Source organism: Filobasidium floriforme, assembly GCF_021052385.1.
Source record: "Filobasidium floriforme strain CBS 6241 chromosome Unknown HD553scaffold_17, whole genome shotgun sequence".
Lineage (NCBI taxonomy): Eukaryota > Fungi > Basidiomycota > Tremellomycetes > Filobasidiales > Filobasidiaceae > Filobasidium > Filobasidium floriforme.
Window position 1 is genome coordinate 334,218 of NW_025763638.1, and position 16,120 is coordinate 350,337.

Genomic DNA, 16,120 nt, shown 5'->3' on the forward strand with positions numbered 1-16,120 from the left:
ACTCAACAAACAGTCGAGATTCAAGATATGTTCAAGCTAGGTAGAGGTCGCGTCGCGTTCAGCCTCGAAGGCTCAAGTTGCTTCGACCAGTTCCAGCGTCTTTTCGCAAACGCGATACGGATATCCGTGTAGATTGATCAGACCTGACCGGATTGACGCTCGTTCTTGTCGTAACTGTGTGAAAAGAGCCTGGAAAGACGACGAAAGATCGGTCGTGTTAGTCTGGACGACGTTTGACATGGACATGACGCCAGACGGGACGAGATCGAATAGCATGTATGGATGTTTGTTCGCCTATATTTCGCATGCTCTTCCTACCACCCTCATCCAAGCCTGAATACGGTGACTCACCCCGGATGCTATGTTTCCAAGCTGTATAGGTATGATGATAATGACGAGATCGATGCTGTCGAGCGTTGGGTGGTTGTGTTTCGGTCGTCACCGGGTGGATGCGGATCCAGGTTGACCTGGGCTGGGGCTGACGCTGATGATGGATACAAAACGAGAGCAGCGAGGTCGATCAGCATCTTGGATCCGCACACACTAACCGGCATAACTGGAGACCGACCAGCGTACAACGTACCGTATCAATCGTTCTTCAACCGAAAGATTATCGGCCAGGGATCTGAGGGATAGAATGTAGTACTCTGCAGTATTGAATCTCAGCTGATAGGAGACGGTTGATTCGAGGTGATGAGTGTGACGACTAGGGGTGACGGTGAGACCGTGTTCGAGCCAATCAGGTCGACGGGACATTGCCTCTTTGGGAAACGGGGGAACGCCGAGGAGGGGTACTAGTGTGCTATGACACGTCATGCTTGAAATAGCCATTATCAACTCTATCTCCCCTCGGATCCGTGTCTTGAGATTACCTAATAATGATAGGGACAGCGCGGACATCAATCTGTTTTTTCTTGTTATCGATATCCGTTCGCAACTCGGGGATGTCCGCAGGAATTTCTGGAGCGAGAGCGTTCGGAGTCCTTCTCTGACATTGACAAACGTAACCATAACCACCATCAGCTCTCGGCTCTCGATCGTTTCGCTCGATACATAGATTATCTTGACGTCCCTAACGATGACACCCGTAGCATCAACATCGGCTGTCCAGCAAAAGAAACGCAAGAGGTCAAAGCACGGCGGGAGCACTGCCGTCGCCTCGACTTCGACATCGACCACAGAGGCGAGTCCGGTGAAAAAGGTCAAGACCAAGGGAGAGGGCAAGCAACGTCAAGCTGTTGCTGCCGTAGAGAAGGAGGATGACGATGAGGATGCTGTCGAGGAGCAGGAAGAGTCGGCCGCCGGGCTGTCTGGGGGACAAGCTATGGACACGACCCCAGCCTCTGCTCCTGTCTCTGCCGAGGCTGGTCCTTCGACAACCTCGGCCGCATCGGACACACCTACTACCACCGCCGGAACGGCCCTCACCTCCCAAACTTTCACCTCTCTCAACCTCTCTTCCCAAACTCAATCCGCTATCGACGCCCTCGGATTCACCTCGATGACAGAAGTACAAGCCCGGACCATCCCTCCTCTCCTCTCCGGTCGTGACGTCCTCGGTGCAGCCCGAACCGGATCCGGCAAGACCCTGGCCTTCCTGATCCCTTCCATCGAAATCCTCAGTACTCTCAAGTTCAAACCGGCCAACGGGACGGGTATCATCATCCTCACGCCAACCAGGGAACTGGCCCTACAGATCTTCTCCATCGTGAGGGATCTGATGGGTGGATTCCACAGTCAAACTTTCGGAGTGGTCATGGGCGGTGCGAATAGGAAATCCGAGGCGGATAGGTTGGCCAAGGGGGTCAACCTGATCGTGGCTACTCCGGGGAGGTTGTTGGATCACTTGAGGGTGGGTTTCTCTTCCCTGCTGCTTCTCCTCTGACCTATAACCGAAATGCAATCGTACGCGATGACTGATGTGGTTGATTCCCTACCTATTGTGCAGAATACCAAATCCTTCGTTTTCAAGAATCTCAAAGCGCTCGTCATCGACGAGGCGGACCGGATCTTGGAAGTCGGGTTCGAGGAGGAGATGAAGGAGATCATCAAGATCTTGCCTAACGGTCAGTACCAGTCCCTTTTTCTTTTTCGTAAGCGGGCATATGCTTATGCTACACACCGTACTTATCCTACGAAATTATTATCGAGCGCCCTTCAGAGAACCGCCAGACCATGCTCTTCTCAGCCACCCAGACGACCAAAGTGCAGGACCTCGCTCGAATCTCTCTCCGTCCCGGCCCTCTTTACATCAACGTCGACTCGGACAAGTCGACCTCGACCGCAGCGATGCTCGAGCAGGGTTACATTGTCACCGAGTCGGACAAGAGGTTCCTCCTCCTGTTCACCTTTTTGAAGAGGAACTTGAAGAAGAAGGTCATCGTGTTCTTTGCGAGTTGTAACGAGGTCAAGTATTATGCGGAGTTGTTGAACTATATCGATATCCCGGTCCTGGACCTACATGTGAGTCGCAACCCAGGCTATTTATCGTTATGCTGGGACAATTTGCTGATCTAGCGATCCAACGTACGTCGGGCGTCATAACAGGGCAAGCAAAAGCAACAAAAGCGAACCAACACCTTCTTCGAGTTCTGTAACGCTCCGTCCGGCCACCTCCTCTGTACCGATGTCGCCGCCCGTGGACTCGATATCCCCAAGGTCGACTGGATCATACAGTTCGACCCTCCCGATGATCCTCGTGATTACATTCACCGAGTCGGACGAACTGCCAGAGCGGGCAAGAGTGGGAAGAGCTTGTTGTTCCTCTTGCCTAGCGAACAGGGGTTCTTGCAGTTTTTGGCTGCTGCCAAGGTGCCTCTGAACAAGTTTGAGATCAAGCCGGAGATGATCGCCAACGTTCAGGATCAGGTGAGTGGCCGCTTGTGGGTGACATCGAAAGAAGAAACCTTTTACTAACCTCCGCCTCGCCTACGCTTTGCTGCAGCTCGAAAAACTGATCTCGAAGAACTACTACCTCCATCAATCTGCCAAGGATGGCTACCGATCCTACCTCCAAGCCTACGCTTCCTACTCGCTCAAGGCAATCTTTGACATCAACAAGCTCGACCTCGCAAAGGTCGGAAAGTCCTTTGGGTTCGCCATCCCGCCCAAGGTCAACATTTCCATCGGCACATCGTTAAAGTCGGGGAAAAAGGCGAGAAAGGCAGGAGAGGATAGTGACGATTCGGACGAGGGCGGTGAGGAAGGGGGTAAGCCGAAGAAGGCTTATTACCGGTCACAACATCAGAACCGGAAACGACCTCGAGTGGGCGGCAATTAGAGCCCCCGGGTCGCGTGCACTGTTTAGCATCTTTCTTTCGTTTCGGCTTATTACTTGTTGTTCCTTGTATCCGGGGTCGCTAGCTATATATCAATGATTCGGCTACAACGTACATGCGAAATCACCGGCTCTGATCAGAATCTTTCGTACGGACAGACATGCTGACGCCTTCTGTGTCCTGCATGCCCGACGCAAAGGAACAGTCGGGCCGGCTTGACGGATCACCCTCGCCTCGCTCAGAGGTAGCCTCGGGGTGTTCAGTGGTGCCAGGCGGATAGATCGACCAGAGTATCTTCCCGTAGTTCGGCTCATACCCGAGCGACAGCACGACGTAGCCTTTCGTAATCGGCCACAGATATTCCTGGTCTATGTCCGCGAGGTAGTCTTCCGCGGCTTGTTTCGAAGGAAATAACCCGTAGCCAAAGTACTGCCTGGAAGTCTGCTCCCCGTCGCCTGTGCGGATGTATTTCTGCGGAGGTAACCATTTCTCGTCTCCTGGGTTCGTCTCTCTGAGCATTGTGTCTGAAATTGTTTGTGGCTGAGGTGTGTACCGTGGTAAGGGGAGAGGAGAGGGATGGCTGGCTGATGATAAGGAATTATGACTAGGCAAGCCGATCGGCCTGAACACTGACCACGCGCCCCATTAGCACTTTATATCAATGCAACGCAAAATGGCTTTGAGTGAGGTTGAAAGGAGTACTGCGGACAGAGTGAAAGGAGCAGTTAAGAACAATGAAAGGTTGAGCGATGAACGGAGTGAACACAGGTGAAAGGAGTAGTCGAGAGCCGGGGCTTGTCTGGACCATTCGATGTCCGAATTGCGACGTATCGATCAAGCGCTTCCACGTGCAAGGGCTCGTCCTTGAGGCCGCTCCAAGCAAAGATTTTCACCGAACTGCGCAATCGCCTCGAGATCGAGCGTAATACCATACGGAGCTGGAGTCTCGTTCGAGACCAGCACTCGGTTTCCAGATGTATCCATTATAATGCCCATCTACACAGCTCGATCCCTTCGACTAGTCTAATGCTACACTAGACGTGGGTCGATGAGGTTTCGGCCGTGGTCTAGGCGGTCTGACCGGTACACCCGGTCTTGATGGCGGTCGGATGGGCGGCGGTCGACCCTGTCCTGGTATACCTCCCATTGAGGGTAGCGCCGATGCTAATGTCGTGATCCGCGATGGCCGTACAGGACGATCGTAACGAGTGGGAGTCGGAATGGGGTCCACTTCCGGTTCCCGCATGCCAGCATCGACATCGACCGCTCCTGTTCCCAACTGTGGTCGACCTCCGGCGGATACCGGGGTGCCGACCGTTCTACTGGCATGACCTCGAGGTTTGTAGATCAAGACGATCACTAAACCGACGATCACCAGTATGAGGAAACAGATGCATTTCCTCCTCCCCGTCCGCCTCTGATAATTCTCGGCGACCTTTAATTCCTGCCCCGCCTCCTGGACATACGTGTTCGTCTGCTCCACGTTGTATTCCACGCAATCCAACACTGTTCCTTGTTCGACGACCATATTAGAAAGGTCTTGGAAAAGGTCGGCCAGTTCCGAGATGGATTTCGCGATCTGGGTGAGTTCGCGGTCCCGTTTAGCGATCTGGGAGCTCATATCCGCTCGTTGAACTTGAGTCTGTGCCTGGGTGAGCTGAGAGTTGGACTATAGAGCAGTACAGGATGAGTATGGGTCTTGACGATTTTCGGACTTGCTTCGCGACTCACAGCGTCGATATCGGCCTGTAGTTCATCGTAAATCTCGGGTCCCTTGAGCGTGATCGCCCCGCTTGCTGTCATCAGACCCTTGTTCTTGTTCGCGTGTCCTTGAAGCGCTATACAGATAAGACCAGCCGACTGCTTAATGACCAGACCTCTGAGTGATGCAGCGGCCTTGCAACCCGAACTCACTCTCCATATAAACCCGCTGTTTACGCCTAAACACGCTACTTAGATCTTGCACCTTTGCAGCTAGACCTCTTTGTACGTTCCGAGCGGCTTTCATCTCGTCAGGAGCGTTCGAGCTGGGCCGGATGTTTGTCAGGAGAGAATGTATCTTTCGAAAGTCCTGATGAAAGCGAACAAGGCTTGTCAGCATGAATGCGATTGAGCATACTCGAAGGGGAATGGGAATGGGACTGACCCTGGTAATATCGACGGTATTGTTCTCGATCTCCCGTTCTTCCGCTGTACGGTCCGTGAATCCAGGTAGGACGTGCTTTGCATGCAGTTTCTCCAGTGCAGATACTGCAAGTAGAGCTCGACAATGTCAGCTTCGAAATGGAATTGGTGTATCTCGGCTTCATTACGCACTCTTTTGTTTCACCCGGGTCATTATCTCTTCGACGTCGTCCATGATGTCAACCCTAGGTACGGGATTAGGAGTCAGCCGCTTGAACATCATGCATGCAGAACTCGAATATAGGCTGTACGACTCACCATTTCGGTGGTAGACCTGTACCAGGGCTATCGTTGTACGCTTCCATCCCTATCCCACTTTCTTCCTTGCCCATAAGCCCGGCCCGCTCTTCTCCCTCGACCCCCAGCAGATTGCTAGCTCCATGTTCGTCTCCATATCCAGTCCGTCGTCTCTTGAACTTCCGTGACCGGCTCGAAGATCCAGTAGAGTCCCGGACGGACAGGTAAAAGAGCGTCCTCGACCTGGTCACTAATGGCCCGGAATCATTCGGTGCCAACGCCGTTATCGCTGCGCCGCTTCGTGGTGTGAATTGCGAGAACGAGTTGTCGTAAGGATTCCGTGCTGCTGAACTTGGCGTACTAGGACCGACGTGCGAAGGGGAAAAGAACGGGTTCGAAGACGGTCTGGTGGTCCCATTCTCGGTGGTTGTGCGTGAACGCTGCAAGGTCGGCGTGGAAGGGGTCGTGGCCGAATGATAAGGCAGAAAGTTCATGCTGTGCGGCCTATGCGACCTGCCAGCTCAGTCACGGCTGAATTTGTACCTTGGGTTGTAATCTAATTCTCGATCCTACCTGTTGTATGCATATATATCTGTCTATCGACTGCTGGAGGTCACTTCCTTGATTGCCAAGCCGAGGGCATGTCTCACCAGCCCCCGACCTCGACCTGCCGCGTCATCTCGGAACAGCTCTGGCAAAGTTGAAACTTATTACGAGGTTAACAACCAGCGGCCAGCAGTTTTGGTCAGCCGTAAGGAAGTGGTGAAACGATCGATAGTTGTCATCATGGGAGTCGTCACAGACGGTTCAAACATGAAGTGACAGATCGGTACCACAAACGCAATAAATCGAGAGAAATACCCTGAAGGACAAAGGCGACAAGCCAAGTCTAAGATCCGAGCATCGGTCGAGACTTTTACTGAGACTCTCGACGATCATCTGCTCGGGTTTCCGGCAGCTCTTAGCACTTGGGCAAAGGGTTGGTGTACTGCAAGGTTCGAAGCATTTTAGTATTCAGTCGAAGAGGCGAAGTCCCTCGATCTCTGGCGACTCACCTTGCAAGCCTTGCTGACACCCGAGCTGATCTTGGGGGGCTCCTACAGAGATGAGGCAAGAAGGAACGAGGTGGTCAGAATACTACCGGGACCCCGAGAGAAACCCGCTACAGAACACTCACTTTACCGTTGGTGTTGCCCTGGTACTCGTTACAGATCTCCTTGACGCTGGTAGCGCAAGTGTTGGTGATGGTGGAGGTGTCACCGAAGTTGCTAAGGGACCGGATAAACGAAATGAGCTTCGGGATTAGTGTGATGCGGGCACGTGAGAAGGACCTACGAGTTGATACCGGTCAAGACTTTTCCCTATTGATTCGCCTCTCTCCCTTTCAGCTCCGAATCCAATAACTACAGTCAAAACCCCACAATACGCACGTTGAAAGCCTTGACGTTCTTCACGATGACGTTCCTCTTGGGGGTCTTCGTGCCGACACTCTTCTCCTTGCAGTTACCGCAAGACCTGTAGAGCTTGCCAAAGTCCTATGCAACGCGCCAGTTGGGGATGTCAATTCAAGCGCTGGAGGAACCGGAAATGCAGGACTTACGCTGGCGTAGAAGCCGTCGATGGTGACGGTACCAACACCGTTGTGTTGGATGATCTAGATAGGTCAATGCGCTTTTCATCAGCTCTCGGTTTATCCATGCCGAATCAATGAATCGCGACTGACCTTGTCATCGGCGCCTTGAGCACCTCCTCCGATGATGGTAGCATCACCGTTCCCCTTCAAGCTCAAGGCATCCTCGCAGACGTTGGACCACCAGACGTTCTGGATGGTACAGGCTGATAAGGTTTTTTGTTAGTGAGAAGAAACGGACTTTGCGGTTTACGTATCGGATTGGACTCACCTCCCTTGCAGTGGACACCCTCGATCTGGTCGGCTCCGATGATGGCGTTCTTCAAAACGGCGCCGTTCTCGAGGATGAAGACGGCATCGGCGTCACCGCCCTGTGTACGCGAAGATCCGACCCGTTGTCAGCCAGGTTTGCACAACAAGAGCGCCGTCTTCTCGACGTAGCTAGACTCACCTCGTCTTGACCGGTGCACTTGACACCTCGACCGTAAGTCTTGCCGAGTCCATCGAAAGGCTGACCAGCCTTGATGATCTGTGGCGTGAATACAACAGGCAAGCTAAGCCAAATAATGTGAGGGAAGAGACACACGACCACATCGACGAACCTTCGGCTCCTTGTATGTGACCGATCCCTTCGAAGCAGGGATGGGGAAAGTGGCACGCTTGGCGATGCTGGCGGCGGCATCGGGAGAAGAGGCGGCAGAGGCCATGGTCATCAAGACCGAGGCGATGGCGATGAGAGAGAGCTGCATTGTTGCGTCGTGGGTTTAAGGGTTGTGTTGGAAGAGGTTTTGGGAAAAGGTTGTCTCTGTCAAAGAGGTTGTAGGTATGAAGTGAGTTGTTGTGTGTAAATGAAGACTCGATGAAGGGGAAATCGAGTACTGCGACCAAATCGATCAGTCTTATATACCTTTCCCGGAACCCTTGACGCTCCCTATCATCGCCAACTTTTCGGGAAATCAGCATCGATCGAGCGGGAAAGTCCGCAGGTCTCCCGTCGTCCAAGCGAATGTCCGCGACGACGACGACGAAACCTGTAGCACGACCCGCATGGAGACATGTGGGACACGACAGGGAGGGGGAATGCTGACCGTTCTGCCTCGTAATCCGTTTGACAACCCCTGATTGCGACTGGAAGCAGGTCGCGTGTAGCCTTTGATCGTCTAGAACGAACGGACTAGCGGACTAAGCGCGGGCCGGTCGTCCCGCGGTAGCGTGAAACATGATCGGCAGCAATTTCTACCCGTCGCACGACGACCTCGAGGCGTTTCAGATGATGTGTCACAAGGGATCGAAGACTACTGTCGACGTTCGAACCAGTATCAAACTAGTCCAAATGCTTGACACACAGAAACAGGCTTCATTCGCCATGATAGAAGTCTCAACGACGATGGCAAGGCGGCCCGATATGATCGAGGACGGTGGATTTTCGGGTCAGGTTGGCTCGAGATAAGGTTTCGCACTACCATTACTCCGAATTGTAATCAGGCCCGTTGCTCATGCTGGCTTTCCGTACCTCGAGCTAGGCTCTAGTGCGAAAGGGGCGATGGCAGTGTACTCGCACGACGCGAAAGGATATCTGCGGTTCCATCTTCACGTGATGCGAATTTCTTTAGGACCGGGAATGTCGAATAGCCGGGAAGAGGCCAGAATCTCCGTTAGGCGAAGAGCTGCTAGGGAGGCGGTGTTATTCTGGGAATGGATTACGTTGCAGCTGAGGATATTAGACGTCCTGGTTGAGATTTTTGCGCTGTTGTTGTGATCTTACAAGAAGCAAGGACGCTCATGTCAAATCCATCGGGCATCGTTACGTCCGCTGTCACCTGGCATCTTGAAATCTCCACGCCATTTGTTTGTTCATCGCTCTCGTCCTTCATGGTTTCTTTTGCACCGGACACATGGCAAAAAGCGAAGAGCACATAGCAACAGACTAGTCCGAGCTGCATTTACCATACTAGGACGGTACTTGCTGGCCTTTACCGACAGAATTTCGTCCTAGACCTTGTGGCTAAAGAAAGGCGCCGTATTCACTGAATCTAAATGGTACATGCAATCATAGACAAGTGGCTTCTTCGCACATTAATTCTCTACAGGTCGTATGGTATTCAAGGTTAGGAAGAGGGAAACTGATGATATTCGTCAATTGACAGAGATGCGATGCGTAAATGTTCAAGGTCCGTGAGTTGAAGGGGAAATTCCGACTCAGTCCTTGTTCCTGCCAAGCTTAGCTCGACCCATGGCGGCCTCGAGCGAGTCCATGTTGGAATCCTTGCGACCAGAAAGTCGGAAGTAGACATCGGGCTGCGTGATGTTCGTAACAACAGGGTCAGTGCTCAGTATGGTTCAGCCTGAGATCCGAGACCGCTTACCGAGGTAAGCGTAGCGACAGCTCGCCTCATACCGGTAGTCAAGAAGTGCAAACCGATCTGGAAGGAAGCTATCGAAGCGGAAAAAGGCCTTCTATCAGCCGTATCCGATGTTGTCTCCTGGACGCCGGACTTACAGTTGGTCCAAGCGAAGCCTTCCCTGTTGAGCAACTTGAAGTCGAGACCCTGGTTACCGTACTCGGCGTCTACCAAGTGGGATAGCTTGACGACGTCAAACTTCTCGGGAACCACTCCGTTGTAATCAACGCTATACATAGTAAATTCCCAGTCAGCTTCGGGTCTTGATATACCTGAGATCATGCGAGACTTACAAGGCGGTAGTCATCCTGGTATCAAGCAAGAGGGGGCAAACTCGTCAGGATATATGGCGCCTAGAATTGACACTAAAGCAACGCACATGTAAATCCAACGGTAGGCTAGCCTTTGAGCGTCTTCCTGGAAGCCGTATCGTTCCATTCCGACCCAAGTCATAATCTGGTGAGGTGCCCATCCGTAAGGGTAGTCTACAGGCAAAGTTCGATAAGCACAGGCGGTATGTATGAGCATGTCTTCCACGACTCACCCCATTGTCGGTTAGGCCTGTCGATCGAAATTCTACCTCGGGACTCTTCGGTACCTGAAACCAAACCTCCCTCGGTCTCGAACTTGCGAACAGATTCTTGCCTGAGAAGAATTCGTTCGATTAGCTCTCCTATAGGTTTGCCAGAGCTAAATATCATGCTCACATCATACGCTCAGCCTGATGTTCGCTGGCACAACCGGCCCACAGAGCAAAGAAAGTAGTAACCGATTCGTATCGACTCTGCCTCTTCTTCTTGGTGTCGTAATCAAAGTAGAGCGCCTGCCCCTCATTCCAACAGTACTTGTCGAGCTGTTGCTTTCTGAAAGCCGCTCGTCGGTACCATTCCTCGGACGTCTGCTTCCTCGAAGTGGATCGTTCCCGCTTTCCAGCGTAGGCCTCACGGGTGATGGGGAATGGCGACATGTCGAATTCGTCCTCCAGGTACAACTCGTCGCCGAAGATGTCACGAATGGCGGTAGCGATGTCGTGTTCGTACTGTACAGTGCATTGAGGACGTCAGTCAGCATGGATGTCTGTGAGTATCGGAAGCAGATCATCTAACCTTGAAGAGCAACGCGTTCAGATCGATGGTAGCCAAGTTGGCGCATCGCTTCTCGAATCGATAGGTCGTGTCGTGACCGGACTCTCTGACACCTCGGTCGTGCATAAAGTATTCGTCAAGGTCGGGTTCCAAAATCTCGCGATCATTGTACTGATCGATAAACTCGAGTACAGAGATCCCGTGCTTCTCGGCAAAGGGTTGCAAGATGTGGGTGAAATGGGTCGCTTCCGTCTCCGGCGGGATACCTTGACCGGCAGGTCGGTATCGGGAAAGACCAGTCTCAATGTCGAGAGAAGGCTCGGCCATCCAGTAAGTATGGTACTCCTTGATGGCGGCTCGCATGGCCCGCTTGAGCCATTCGACATGTGCAGGCTGCTCTTCCCGAGGCATCTGGTTGTAGATCTGAAGGGCTAGATCGGTGACGAAGGGGGGCTGGGATCGGGCGAGGTACTGCGCGACAAGACACCGAAATGAGCTTTCTTACTCTAGCTATAAATACCAGTCGCGACTTACATAGGATCGGTTTCCGTTCAGAACCTTGTTGTAGTGCTTGATCTCGAAGATGAAGTGTTCAACATGGTTCATCGCCATTTCCCTCTTGCCGTCAACCAACAGTCCCAATCCAGTGAAGTACGAATCCCAGTAGTAGAACTGCATGCATAACACAGGTCAGGAGCGGTCCTCCGTGACGAGAAAATCCCAAGCTAGACCCACCTCGTTGAATCGGGCACCAGGAACGACAAACGGAATACCCTCGAAAGTGAGCTTTCCATCCCTGCCCGTCTTGCGCTTCATGGCCAAAGCGAGAATACCGGGCTTTTCGTTGAGCGACTTGACAAATTCTGGGTCGTCTGGTCGAGGCGGCAGAACCTCGACCTGAAGACCAAGAGCTGGCTTCTGACGAGCACTGGAAATGTAGAACGACATGACTTCAGTCGTGCCATTACGTACCAAGGTCCCTTCATGGCTAGAGTTACTTACACCTCGCGGTAATACTCGGCCATCTCGGGTTCCCCATGAGGTACGTAAATCAATGGGTTGGCATTCCTGCTCCTGTTCTTCGGGTCTGCACAGATGAGCTCCAGACCATCTCCATCAATCCGTCTAGTAAGACTGTTCCAGAACGAGTTCTTGATCATCCTAGACAGACGGTCCACGGGGTTCTCGACCAGACGGGCTTCATCCAAAACGATCCGCTTTCGGCCATAGTCCCGGGCGTGAGCGAGTTCTTGTAGCAGGTTGGAGAGCATGTAATGACCCTGTAGAGCGACGAGATACGCATGTTGGGCGATGGCAGAGGTTGACTTTTAGACAAAGGCAGACAACATACCCTGATGTCAAAGGACTTGTAAGCGTTCGAGCTGGCGGTACCGAGCGAGACAAGTTTGGGCCCAGCGTCATAGATAGAGATCTGGAGAAAAGCGCCCAGATCATCAATATCCATCCTCGATCATTCAGATGGCCACTGGCCGACTCACCTGGAAGTCATTGTCCCTATCTTCCTGTTCCAAAACCAATCTCAGAGTCTCCTCGACGTCGATCAAGAACCGTCGAGGAGCTCGGGCAGACTGTTCGTCGTGCGACAAACGCCTGTTCCTCGACGGCGCATCGTCTCCGGTCAACCATGGTCGTCGTTTCGAGTGAGCCTCGACACCGGCCTGTAGTCGACACGGACATAGTCAGATCAAGGCGGCCGAGCTCACGCAATTCGCCCTCGATGTGGGATACTGACGATGGAGTAAGTCCGGCTCCGGTTCACAACTTCCTTTCCTCCATAATACTCTTCCGCCTCGGCATGTACGTTGGGTACCCCATGTCCATTCTCAGTCCCCATGCATCCGTCATCGCCATTGATGACCGCAGTGGTCGAAGCGGTCTGCTTTAACCCCGGTCGTCCAGCCTGTTCATCAGGCACATCGAGCTCCTTCTTGACTTCCTTCCGCTCCTCAACGAGCTCAGGATTGACCTCGGCAGGTCGTTGAGCGATGAACTTTTCATCTTCGGGAGAGTCGGCGACGGCTTGAGTAGGAACCCGGACGGGCGAAGTCGAAGCGATAGCTCCATTCTTCTCGGTCTCGGTACCGGCGGACGGGATGGGGAGGGGTTCCGTAGGTCGGCTCGGAGAAGGAGCTCGAGATCCGCTGGGAGTAGGGTGCTCGACGGGGTGATCGATGTAGAGCACTGATTTCGATTGGGGCAGCTGTATGTACCGGTTCCGAGTAGGTTTTGAGACCGACAGGTTAAGAGGTCCATACCGGCAAGAGAGGTCAAAGGGAGGTGGATAAAGCGGTCAGCTCTTTTCACGGAATAGATGACCATAAGCTGAGGCTGTACTTACCCTGGGTCTAGTAGGAGGTTGCGACATGATGTACGATGCTAAAGTTGCAGCAAATACGATATTTCGACAAAGGCATTCCAGAGGAGAGAAATGAGATAACGCTCCCGACCGTCTTCTGCACGAGCAGACTTACTTGATATTTATCGTCCAGCTAAGAGATCTCTGGCAGACACCTAGCCTAGTCTTCTAGGGAGAAAGTCCAGGAGAGGTGGAGTTTGTATAATCCGATTCGAGGCGCTCGTTTGATGTCTTCCTCGCACGGACAATCGAGGGGGTAGGTCGACCTGCTTGGGTATTTCGCTGTCGGGAAACGGATCCTTTGTTGCTCTTCGGTCGAGTCGGTCGAGTCTCGGCGAGGGGTCTCCAAAGCAGATTTTTCTGTTCGTCGGTTCGTCTAATTGGTCTCAAATCGAATAGCTATACGGATCGAGTCGTGATGATGGTGGGCAAAATCCAGAGCTGATATCTGTCTGAAGATCTGACATTCCTCGACTCTTGTGATTTGGAGCAAATTGCCAGATCTCGAGAGCAGGAACTCGCTCGCTCGGCCTCCTTCCCCCGCCCTCTTGCCCCTCCGCGCCTGCCCATTCCCCTCCCCTTACCTCATTCTCGCGTGGTAGATAGCACGGAAATGACGAAACGCACACAGCCAGAAGCGAGCAAGCGAGGGCTCTCGGACGACGGCTAGATGCCGACCTTTGAACGCTGACCAGGATACTTGATTGCATGGACGTGGAACGAGTGTAGGGAATAGCATCCTGGAACGATTGACAAGGAGGGCAAAAGACAAGGAAACATCATCGAATTAAAAGCCCTTGTCACCGAGGACAAGGGTAAAGAGAGTGAGAGAGAGACGTGACCAGGGGAAAACAGGGTTGACGTGTGATGCCCAAGTTTACAGGGCAACAATCAAGCCCAAAGCACCAGCCAAGAGACCAGCGGCGGGGACCTTCAAGCCAGAGGCAGCGTTGGTGGCATCAGCGGCAGCGCTGGTAGCCGAAGCGACGACCGAGGTGGCAGCAGACTTGATGCTGTTTGAAGCAAGCAACGACAGGATCGTTCATCAGGATGAATTGCACGCGGGAAGACCTCGAGAAGGATCGAGGAATGGGAACCCACCTGGAGGCGACACTCGAAGCTTCAGCAGCGGCGGAGCTAGCAACTGAAGAGGCGGACGCGGCAGCGCCCGCAGCTCCAGACGAAGCGGAAGACCTGTTTCATGGCAATCATCTCCAGAATATAAGTCTTCTGCTTGGCACAAACGATAGAAGTCCCAGACTTACATGGCGCTCTCAGCGGCACTCGCGGCGCTGGAACTGGCGCTCGAAGCGGCGGCACCGTCAGTAGTAACGGTAGCGATCGAGGTCTCGGTGGCGGTGGCCGTAGCGGTCTCGGTGGCGACGGAAGTAGCACCAGGGAGCTGGACAGAGACACCAGCGGCGGTACACTAAGTCGTGTATGGCAAAAGCGACAGATGAGCGAAGCTGTGACGAGGGCCAATGAAGACGACTCACGTATTGAGCGCCAAAGTCGGCAGCGGCCTGACGGTCAGACTCCTGTAAAAGAAACAGCACAGGCAGGTCAGCCTCGAAAACCAATACGCCTGCCGTGAGCGAGACAATGGAACATACGGGGCAGCTCGAAGCGATACAACCGAAGATGGTTGCAATGACCGCCTCGTTCTGACAGATACAAGCGGTGTCGCTGAGGTCACAGCCGCCACTATCATTGCATGAAAGATCAAGATCCAGATCATTAGCACGATGTTTGACGGGAAGGGGTCCTTTGTGTGACCGGAGTGACCAAATGCAGACTTACGTGTCAGTCAAGCTCGAGGTCAAACAGGTGGCAGCACAGACGGGAGGCTCTCCAGCGGCTTGACGGGAGACGAGAGCGGCCTGGAAGGGGTGCAAGAGAAGACAGTGCATGGTGTGGGTGATCGTGTTCGTCGTAGACGGCCATTTTGATCAATCAGACTCACCGAGGCCAAAGGAAGGATGGCAATGAGGGTAGTGATGGAGAAACGCATCTTGATGAAATGTATAGTCTGAATATGGATTGGGAATATGCGGTGTCAAGGTCGAGAATGAAGGCGAGAAATTGGTGTGAAGGACTTCGCTGCGGAAGGGAGTCGATCAAAGAGGTCGAGGTTGTTGTCGAGCTTATATATCGTTCGGTCGTGCCACATCCCACTCGTGATCGCGACCTGCTCCGGTATCCACGCGGTGCAAAAGAACAACAACACGCACGCCACGGAAAGGACGCAGGGTCCTCCCGCCAAGCGGAGAGGGGAACGAGGAGGGGAAGCTCGTCGAGCCGATCAAGTTTGACATATTCGCTGATTAACCGACGACCGGCGAAACCCAATCATTCCATGAATCCGCAGCTCTGCTCCTGGCCCGCTTGGAAGCCGCGGCTACGCGCGTGATCGAAAGGATCTTCGTTTCATGAGACGGCCCGCGTTTCGTTGATCTGTTTCAAACTCTCAAAGGCATCCTTCGCGTGTCAAAGGACCTTTCTTCCGTCTTCTATGGTGGCGCCTCTTACGTGTGATTGAGTTTGGGAGTCGTGTGCCGTCAGCTCGTGTGAGGACGTTCTATGGCGTTTCACTCGGGTGTATCTCAAACAGATAACGACCTCTTGCTCCCGCCGCCGATCATGTGTCTTGGTGTTTCAATGATCCCCGGTTTGCAGTTGGGCTTCAATTGAATAATTCGAACCCCTCAGTAACAAGGTAGCCATGACAAGATAATGGTCGGCAATCAGACGCGAGCTGAAGACCCGTTCGCTGTGCTTGCAAGGGGCAAACTATTGCGTTCTAGCGCTTCACCTGAATCGACGAGCCGTTCTGTCAGCACGGACAGAAGGCAACAAATGGGCTACCAATGCTCCAAAATGCGTCGGTCTACTGGCCACGAACATTTGATCGAGTCGGCAGTCCGTTG

General features: G+C 53.1%; 5 protein-coding genes across 5 annotated transcripts; 1 reads left to right on the plus strand and 4 right to left on the minus strand.

The window, feature by feature from the left end:
- Positions 1–1,023: 1,023 nt before the first annotated feature.
- Positions 1,024–3,401, plus strand: HD553DRAFT_351375 (ATP-dependent RNA helicase has1). The gene is made up of 5 exons (XM_046183609.1): positions 1,024–1,852; positions 1,949–2,066; positions 2,162–2,463; positions 2,548–2,868; positions 2,945–3,401. Exons 1-5 carry the CDS (start codon positions 1,079–1,081, stop codon positions 3,278–3,280), a joined length of 1,851 nt encoding a protein of 616 aa, XP_046034936.1. The 5' UTR covers positions 1,024–1,078; the 3' UTR covers positions 3,281–3,401.
- Positions 3,402–4,110: 709 nt separating this feature from the next.
- HD553DRAFT_75541 (t-SNARE) lies at positions 4,111–6,313 on the minus strand. The gene is made up of 6 exons (XM_046184470.1): positions 5,721–6,313; positions 5,595–5,647; positions 5,425–5,528; positions 5,193–5,349; positions 5,010–5,116; positions 4,111–4,947 (listed from the first exon to the last, which is right to left on the minus strand). The coding sequence occupies exons 1-6, from the start codon at positions 6,191–6,193 to the stop codon at positions 4,297–4,299; spliced, it is 1,545 nt and encodes a 514-aa protein (XP_046034937.1). The 5' UTR covers positions 6,194–6,313; the 3' UTR covers positions 4,111–4,296.
- Positions 6,314–6,342: 29 nt separating this feature from the next.
- Positions 6,343–8,276, minus strand: HD553DRAFT_315018 (pectate lyase-domain-containing protein). Its single transcript, XM_046180427.1, has 10 exons — positions 7,932–8,276; positions 7,781–7,858; positions 7,601–7,700; positions 7,423–7,535; positions 7,300–7,353; positions 7,130–7,234; positions 7,035–7,060; positions 6,877–6,967; positions 6,755–6,796; positions 6,343–6,687 (listed from the first exon to the last, which is right to left on the minus strand). Exons 1-10 carry the CDS (start codon positions 8,076–8,078, stop codon positions 6,661–6,663), a joined length of 783 nt encoding a protein of 260 aa, XP_046034938.1. The 5' UTR covers positions 8,079–8,276; the 3' UTR covers positions 6,343–6,660.
- A 1,043-nt stretch (positions 8,277–9,319) lies between these two features.
- On the minus strand, positions 9,320–13,692 carry HD553DRAFT_315019 (neutral trehalase I). The gene is made up of 16 exons (XM_046180428.1): positions 13,309–13,692; positions 13,176–13,213; positions 12,570–13,037; positions 12,316–12,495; positions 12,168–12,248; positions 11,819–12,096; positions 11,552–11,744; positions 11,351–11,488; positions 10,838–11,287; positions 10,439–10,770; positions 10,276–10,376; positions 10,111–10,216; positions 10,025–10,039; positions 9,830–9,960; positions 9,696–9,763; positions 9,320–9,627 (listed from the first exon to the last, which is right to left on the minus strand). Exons 2-16 carry the CDS (start codon positions 13,200–13,202, stop codon positions 9,529–9,531), a joined length of 2,667 nt encoding a protein of 888 aa, XP_046034939.1. The 5' UTR covers positions 13,203–13,213; positions 13,309–13,692; the 3' UTR covers positions 9,320–9,528.
- Positions 13,693–13,881: 189 nt separating this feature from the next.
- On the minus strand, positions 13,882–15,204 carry HD553DRAFT_351380 (uncharacterized protein; the record flags this gene model as incomplete). Its single annotated transcript, XM_046183610.1, has 7 exons — positions 13,882–14,206; positions 14,295–14,387; positions 14,459–14,622; positions 14,690–14,731; positions 14,807–14,897; positions 14,994–15,073; positions 15,157–15,204. 7 exons carry the CDS (start codon positions 15,202–15,204, stop codon positions 14,071–14,073), a joined length of 654 nt encoding a protein of 217 aa, XP_046034940.1. The 3' UTR covers positions 13,882–14,070.
- Positions 15,205–16,120: the final 916 nt, after the last annotated feature.